Here is an 8,291-nt window from a genome sequence, read left to right as displayed (position 1 = left end):
CCACGTCCCCTGCTGACTCCTCCGAGCTGCTCATCGAGGTGAACGGGAATGGGAAGAGGCACAGTCCAGACAGGTAAAGACAGCACTCGGCGCTCTGCCACGCTCTTGAAGTCGTGACTTGGTTCAGCTTTGCTGCTGTCAAAGCTTCCAGTAGCATTCAGGGCTGATGGAGAGGATTTTATCACTCTCAACAACTGTTCTGGCTGTTAATAAGACAATCAGTGATTGTTCTTCCTGCACTGTGAATTCAGGTTGGGATCCTCTTTCAGGCAGCTTCTGTCCCAGTGGGAGCTGAGCTCCCCCTCCCTGGGCAGCACACAGAGGCACTGTCTTAGAAGGGTGCAGTTCCTTTTCACCACTTCTTATTCCAAGTCAGAGTTTGTTATGTAATGATGTGGAGCGTGCCTCAGCTTTGTGAAAACTGTGAAGTGTTAATGTGGTCATGCTCAGAAAGATGAATCACAGCACTCGGGCACCTTGACCTTGTTCTTTGACAGGGTTATCCTGTGGATTTGTTCCCAAGTTGAGTGTGTTTGGTTTAGCTCCCTGCCTTTCCCCCCAGTAAAATCATCACTGCCCAAGCTCTGCTGGTTGAAATCTGCATCTTTCCCTTTCCAAGTGTGCTCACGTGGTGCTAACAAACACCTCTCTCTGCTGGTGTGGTTGCAGAAGGGACGACAGCAGCTTTGAGAGGGACCCGCTGCCGACAGACCCTCCGGCCAAGAGGGTGTGCACCATCAGCCCCGCGCCCCGGCACAGCCCGGCCCTCACCATCCCCCTGATGAACCCCGGGGGGCAGTTCCACCCCACCCCACCGCCGCTCCAGCACTACACCTTGGAAGACATTGCGACCTCCCACCTCTACAGGGACCCCAGCAAGATGCTGGAGCACAGAGAGATTCGGGACAGGCACAGTGCTCTGGGTGAGGGAGCCTGGAGGGCTTTTAGTTGTAGGAGCTCTGAGGGCCAGGAGTTGAGCTTTGGCATCAGTCCCTGCTTGGCCACTCACACCCAAAGCTGTGTAATGCGGCCATGTCCTCAGCAGAGATTCTGAAGGGAATTCAGAGCATGGAAGGTTAGAAGTGGGAAGATTGAGGCTGTATTTCCCTGTAAAGGTTAGAGTCACTGAGGGTAAGGAGGAAGGACCTGGTGTGTGAATTGAGTGTGGCCCACCCAGCAGGCAGGAATAGAGGGCGGGGAAGTAGAAAGTAACTTGCCTGAGATCACTAAAGCAGGAGAGCAGAGCTTGGCCCCCCAGCCCATTTCTCCCCGGGGGGGTGTGGGAGGTACACGCTGTGTTTCCATCAGGGCACAAGCTCTGAGCTCCTGTGGGTTTCTATGGGAGACAGCTCCCAAGTAGGTCAGATCCAGACGTGTGAGAGGATTGTAGCACTTCAGAGACGGTGACACAGATAAGGATAAAAGCACTGGCATGGAATTGCCCTTATAAAGCCACCTCCTTGAGATGTGTTTTACAGTCCCAGCAATATGTAGTTGGAAATACATCTCTGTTATTGCTGAGGGGCCACCTCCCCTCTCCAACCTTGAAAGCACTTGCTCCATCTGATCACTCTCCTGGCTGTGGTTTGTTGCAGGTTTGAATGGAGGATACCAGGATGAGCTGGTGGACCACCGCTTAACGGAGAGAGAGTGGGCTGACGAGTGGAAGCATCTCGATCATGTAAGGAACAGGCAGGAGATGTGGGAAGCTCTGTGGGATGCACCAACCCAGTGATCCACCTGCTCCAATTTGTGATTTTCTTGTTGTTGATACCATATCTGGGCTTTCTGCGAGGCTCGTAGAGGAACAGGCCAGCACAAGAAGGTGGATGGTGGGGAGGGAAGATGGGAGCATCACTCCAGACAATGACATCTTCCTGGGGTGATGCCTCCAATTCAGGGGATGACCCTGGGAGCCGGACTGAGCACACGTTCCTCCCTGCAGGCGCTGAACTGCATCATGGAGATGGTGGAGAAGACGCGGCGCTCCATGGCCGTGCTGCGGCGCTGCCAGGAGGCTGACCGGGAGGAGCTCAACTACTGGAAGAGGCGGTGCAGCGAGGCTGAGCCGCGCAAGGCGGGCAGCGACCTGCTCCCCAGGCAGCACAGCCCCAGCAGCTCCGACTCCATCGGCAGCGGTGAGCCAGGGCGGCCACCACCTCTTTCGGTGTCCTCTTATGACAATATTAGACATAAAGTGGTGATAATAGAGTCAGATGACAGTGTAATTTGTGGTGAGGCACTGGCACACCACAGGAGTGGTGAATGCTCCATCCCTGGCACTGTTCAAGGCTGGGTTGGACAGAGCCTTGAGTGACGTGGTCTAGTGTGACGCATCCCTGCCCATGGCAGGGGGTTGGAATTGGATGATATTAAGGTCCTTTCCAACCCAAACCATTCCATGATTCTATAAATGAAATACTGAAGCAATGCAGAACTGTTCTCAGTGCTTTGAAAAGAGACAAGTCGTTGGACACGTGGAAGCTCCTGGGTGAGCTCCTGGAAGCAGCAGCTTCTGTTAGTGCTGGGAGAAGAGCATCTTCCTTGTCACTGAGCTTGTACTTCCTGACCAAACCGAGCCAAGTTTATCCACAGCTGAGAAACTGGGGGGTGAAAAGGCAGGAGGGGTGGTTGGTTCCAGCTCTCTTCCCCTCCCTGTCTTGCCTACAGGATTTAAAATGTCATGGTCTACTAATTCTTAAAATGCCAAAGCCTGCTGTAAGTGTAAGAGCTACTACCTGACTTACTAATTCGATTTCTGTATCATGAGTCAACTTAACTTTATTAAAGCTGGCTGTTTTCACCTCCAGTATGCAGGGGCTTTGACCCTTATATATATCCAAGTCTTAAAATGCTGGTTTATTTATCTGGATGTGATTCTAATTTCCATCCCAACAAATATGCTGTGAGCCCATGGGGTGGCTGGGCTGCATGACGGCCTGATGAGCACAGCCAGCTTTTAGCCCTTTTATATTTAAGTCTGTAGTGACTAATACACTTACAGCCCCATGATGTTAAAGGTGATACCATTTCATATTCTTTTTTAATAAATTGGGAACACTGTTGGTGCTTCCTCCCCCTGTGGGACCAAGGGCTGATTGTCAAGCTCCATTCCTGTTGTGAGAACTCACGGAGCGCTTTTGTTCCCCCACCAGCCTTGGACATGAATCAGTTTTTGTTCTGAGCCTTCAGAAAGTTACTCAGAGGCCTTAAAAACCAGGGACGTAGGTAGAGAACAGGATGAGTTCTTTAAAGCTTCCCTGTGTGACTGCAGTCTGTGTTCAGGCCCTTGTGCCACCATCCCTATCTGTCATGTTGGCTCTTTGCAGGCTCATGGGTGCTGGGGGATGTGTCCACCTCTGGTTTAAGAGGTCTTGCAGGACAGTTTGTCATTTCAAGCCTTTGAATTGCCCCTGGGAGTGGGAAGTGCTGAGTTTAATGTAAGCTGCTGGTCACATAGGTTGATGCTCAAAGTCTCTGGCCAGTGCAGATGTTTTGGCATATAAACATAGCATAAGCATTGCCTGTTGTTACAGAGTACCAGGAAATGGGTTATACAGGGGCATAAATTATGCAAGGCACTAATTAAATGTTGTAATTTATCATTTGAGCGTTTGATGAACAGCTTTAGCTGTAGGAATCCTCTGCTCTGAGTTTGAGCTGGTTAATTCTGCCCTGCTCCATGATGCACCGAGGCACTGCTGGGCACTTAAGCAGCAGCTGGGTGAGACGAGGCTTTGCCAACCTTTCCCTGTGTCCCTTATTCCAACAGATTCATTGCGGGAGTTCAGCAGCAGGTCGGGAACGGGCTACGTCACTGAGGAGATCTGGAAAAAAGCTGGTGAGTGGTTGTGAGGAGCTTGGCGAGGGATTCTGCCGCCTCGCCCGAGGTAAACACAGATGCTGCAGCTTTGCTCTGCAGAAACAGGAGAAGCCCAGCTGCAGGAACACCCCGGGATGTGCACATCTGGCTGCCAACACCCCCGGCCGGGCTTTCCCAAAGGGCTCAGCTCCCTGTGGATGGTGCCATGGGTGGTGACGCTGCTCTTTCCTTCCAGAAGAAGCGGTGAATGAGGTGAAGCGCCAGGCCATGTCGGAGGTGCAGAAGGCCGTGGCGGAGGCCGAGCAGAAGGCGTTTGAGATGATCGCCTCCGAGAGGGCGCGCATGGAGCAGACCATTGCGGACGCCAAGCGCCAGGCCACCGAGGACGCTTTCCTAGTGATAAATGAACAGGAGGAGTCTACAGAGGTGAGGTGCCAGGGGACTTGCAAAGACTCAGAGTCTCCAGGTCCAGCCTGGCAGTGACTTGGAGCCTGCAGGTTCTCCATCCCTTTTCCTTTTAGGAGTCTCACTTCAACCAGTAACTCTTTAGTTACTGCATATTATGGGTGCCCTGCCAGGATGCACTGATAGCATGGAAAAAAGCCTTTTGCTTTTGATTTTGCTTGTAGGGGAAGCAGCCTAAACAGTGTCTGTACACGAAGGCACAGCTGGGGTCCATGACCTGGACCCTACTGGAGGGGAGACTGAGATGAGCTCTTCCCTCTGAGGGTGGTGAGGCGCTGGCACAGAGTGCCCAGAGAAGCTGTGGCTGCCCCATCCCTGGCAGTGTTCAAGGCCAGGTTGGACACAGGGGCTTGGAGCAACCTGCTCTAGTGGAAGGTGTCCCTGCCCGTGGCAGGGGTTGGAACTGGATGAGCTTTATGGTCCCTTCCAACACAAACCAGTCTGGGATTCTGTGACCCAGTGCAATGACCAGAGATTTCCTGAGGCTGAGGAAGATGTGGAAGGAGGGGGATGCTGTTCGATGCAGCTCTCCATTTAGCTCTAGAAATCTGCTGGAGGGCACTTGATCCATGCAGAAAATGAGCTGCTGTTTGTGGGCTTTAAAATAACGCAGGGTAGAAACTCAGCTGCAGGTGAAGCTGCATGTACCTGATGGTCTCTTCCACACCCCGTGTATTGTCTGGGGTGGTGGTGTTTCACTGGCTCCCAAAACACAGGCCTGGGCAGTGGGTGGTCACCTCATCTCCAGGCTCCCACAGCTCTTGCTGCGTCATTCCCATATGTACAGGGGTAGGTGGGAAGCGTTGGTGCAGGGTCCCTGCTGTGGGGAGCCTTGTAACACCAATGAGACATTGGAGTAGAAGGGTTGACTCTTGGTTTGTCACAGCCAGTGACACCTCAGTCATTCATTACCTTACCTGAACTGGAAGCTCATGTTAAGCTTTGGAGATCTCAGCTGGACTGAGCAAGGAGAATTGCACACATTCCTGCGCCACCACTTCCCATCCATGTGTGGTTTGCTTCTTGTTTTAATTTCTCTGCGTGAATGCAGAGGCTTTATTTCCACTGAGCAAAAATCGGATGGGAACGTGGAGTTAACGTCAGCTGGGACTGTGCGGGCTGCAAGTCCCATTCCCTCCTCCTGTGGGGCTGCAGTCCAGAGCTCGGGAAGCTCTGGTCCCCACACGTGGCAGGAACCATGTAAATATTAGGTGTTATTGCAGAGAATTCTCTCTACAGTCTGATATTTCCCAGTTAAATCACTGATGGTTGAATGTACCAGTCAGTAAACACATGATGGGAGTGGGTGGAACTGCTCAGGAAGCCATGGAAGAAATGAGACAAGCCAGATTCCTCCAGAGGGGAATACTAGAGGAGTGTCATCCTCCTCCAGCCATCCCGGGGAGCTGCTGAGCATCCCCCCCCAGCACCCTCCTGTGCAAGCCCAGAGCCCTTCCCTAAGGGCCATGCTGAAAAGCTGTCATGTATTCTGGCACAAGTAACCTCTGAAACACAGTTTAACCCCCCCATGGAAGTGAAAACAGCTGTAACGCAGTGACCCAGTTTTCCAACAGTTACCACAGGCTTTGGTAGGGATTTGTGATTGTGAGTCCTGCTCGGGAAGCTCGAGCAGCCCCGGGGTCACACTGGCTCTGGAGCAGCTCGCTCCCAACCAGCTCACTTTGGTGCTTTGCCTCCAGCCCATCAATCATCACCAGGTGGTTCCGGTGCCGACCCCGGGAGCAGGGCATCTCGCTGCCCGTCGTACAACAGGCTGTCTGACAGCACCCAGCATCCCCCACCACCCCCTTCCCTCCTCCAACAGCCCTTTGCTTGTGGGCACCGAAGTGCTGAGCAGCCACTGGGCAGGACCAGGCTCCAGCCAAGGCTCTTTCTGCACGGGCTGACCTTGCCCTGCGCAGGGTGTGCTCCTGACACAGGGATGCAGCTGCAGGAAAGCTGATCCAGGCGCTGCCTCCCGGAGCAGCCATAGCTCCCAGCGCTCACATGGAAGCGGACGGATGGGCTCTGTTCCACTTCCAGAGCGGAGCTCAGGCTCTGGTGCTGCTTCCACCTGGCTTCAAAGGAGCTGTTTTTCCTTTCCAAATTAGCCTGCTCCAGCCTCCTGTGCAGCGAGGCAGGGGGCACAGCAAATGGTGCCTGCACAACATGCTGTAATCCCTGTGGAGGTACTTGGCTGGGAGCGAGACCAAAATAGAGCTGCTTAAAACAGGAAATAAAAAGGCCGAATAGCAGCATCTGCAGCGTGGTTTTTAGTCCTTGCCTGCTGTTTCCTCTGTGCATTTGGGTGGAGGATGTGACCGGTGCAGTCTGGCAGGCAGGTTTGGGCAGAGCAGAGGAGTAGGGGTTAGTAAGTGCCCTTTTTTCTTGGCAAAGCGCGAGGAATGAATGGCTTGTTCATGTTAATATTACTAAATCTGGGCCAGAGGGGGGATGAACGGTCCCCTCAGAGCTGCTGAGTCAGCACCGTCCCGCAGCTCTTGGGAACTGAACCCGTTTTGAAGTGTGATGGTGTCTCTGGTCTTGCAGAGCTGCTGGAACTGCGGTCGCAAAGCCAGTGCGGCGGCAACATCGCCCGGTACTGCGGCTCCTTCTGCCAGCACAAGGACTGGGAGAGGCACCACCGCATCTGCGGGCAGAGCCTGCACGGCCAGAGCAAGCCCCTGGCCCTGCCCACGGGCCGCTCCGCAGCCAAGAGCCTCGATGGTGTTCCCAGCCCAGCCCTTGAGAAGACCTCGGCGACCACGTCCCGCTCCTCCACCCCGGCGTCCGTGACAGCCATAGACACGAACGGGCTCTGAAGGGGAAGTTTGGGTTCACTCCAGTTGAGTAGTTTCTGGGGGGGGATTTAAGCCAGAAAATACCCCACAGCAACCTGTATCCCGTGACACATCTGACACATCGTGCCGCCTCCTCGGAGCGCCCACACTTGGGCTTTGCCATCTCATTCTGCCTTTTCCTGCCGTGGCTCATGAAGAACCTTGCCCACAGCACCTCGGTGCCCATCTCTCTGCAGGGAGAACCAGAGCATCCTTCAGGACTGGAGGACACTGGGCACTTGCTCAGGGGGTACCTGGACTAGGTGGGGAACTGCCGGCACATGCAGGAGATGCTGAGCATGGGGTGAACAATGGGAGCTCCATCCTCGTGGGTCGGACGTGCCCAAGCTTGTTCCTCAGCTTCCTTTCTTCCACAGTATGCATCCGCTCTGGCTCCCAGGCACGGTGTCTCAGATGGCCGTGCTGGCCGGGTGTTGCTGTGAACAGACTGGAGCTGATTCCCCAGCAGGAGCATCTCGTCCTCTAGTGCAATGGCAAAAGCTGAGCCCGCTTCTCCTCTGCCTGCAGGTTGGCAGCTGGTGGTTGCAGAGCGGGAGGAGGGGATTCATCTGCTCTAAACCAAATGTCGGTACCAGGGAACTGTGGACTGTCACTTCTGGATGGTTTTAATCCCTTTCGGTGTTGGGATGGATGGTTGTGTGTTGCCCTGGTGGGTCCTTTGCTGGGGGAGAGTGTGCAGAGCAAACCTGGATTGGTTGCAGGCAGTTCCTGCCCTTCCCACCTGGGTTCTGTTACTTTGCTATGCAGAAAGCTTTTGTGTTTCTCACTGCATGGAACTTGTTGGTTTGGGAGTTTCTGCTGTTGTTTTGAACCACAGAGATCCTCACAGGACTGTTATTTATGGTCTGTGCTCTCCATACGCCTTGGCCAAACTAAACACAGGACTTGGTGTCCTTCTACATTGGTTCTTCCCCCAGCCCTGCAGCGCTGCTCCGACACTGGCTGCGCTCTTCTCCTCATCCCCAGGGATCTGCCACCACTGCCTCGTCCAGCCCTCGGCACATCCCAGACATGCAGAGTGAGATCCTGCAGGGATGCCATGGCCGGCCTGGGAAGATCCATCACTTAGGATGTGATGTGGAGGGATTTGGGGCACTGCAAACCCCACAAAGGGCACAGTGGGGCTCATCTCGATGCTTCAG

The 8,291-nt window shown here is 54.0% G+C and overlaps 1 protein-coding gene across 1 annotated transcript in view; it reads left to right on the top strand.

The window, feature by feature from the left end:
- Window positions 1–7,110, top strand: part of LOC104412305 (protein CBFA2T2-like) — a 15,681-nt gene extending 8,571 nt beyond the window's left edge. The window contains 8 exon segments of the mRNA XM_010022981.1: window positions 1–73; window positions 670–923; window positions 1,596–1,681; window positions 1,946–2,138; window positions 3,773–3,841; window positions 4,059–4,249; window positions 6,839–6,866; window positions 6,869–7,110. The exon segment at window positions 1–73 is cut by the window's left edge and continues 44 nt beyond it. Coding sequence (XP_010021283.1) covers window positions 1–73; window positions 670–923; window positions 1,596–1,681; window positions 1,946–2,138; window positions 3,773–3,841; window positions 4,059–4,249; window positions 6,839–6,866; window positions 6,869–7,110 — 1,136 coding nt within the window.
- Window positions 7,111–8,291: the final 1,181 nt, after the last annotated feature.

The sequence above is a fragment of the Nestor notabilis genome, unplaced genomic scaffold (assembly GCF_000696875.1).
Source record: "Nestor notabilis isolate BGI_N333 unplaced genomic scaffold, ASM69687v1 scaffold23139, whole genome shotgun sequence".
NCBI classification, from domain to species: Eukaryota; Metazoa; Chordata; class Aves; order Psittaciformes; family Psittacidae; genus Nestor; species Nestor notabilis.
This window is presented reverse-complemented; position numbering and strand designations above follow the sequence as displayed.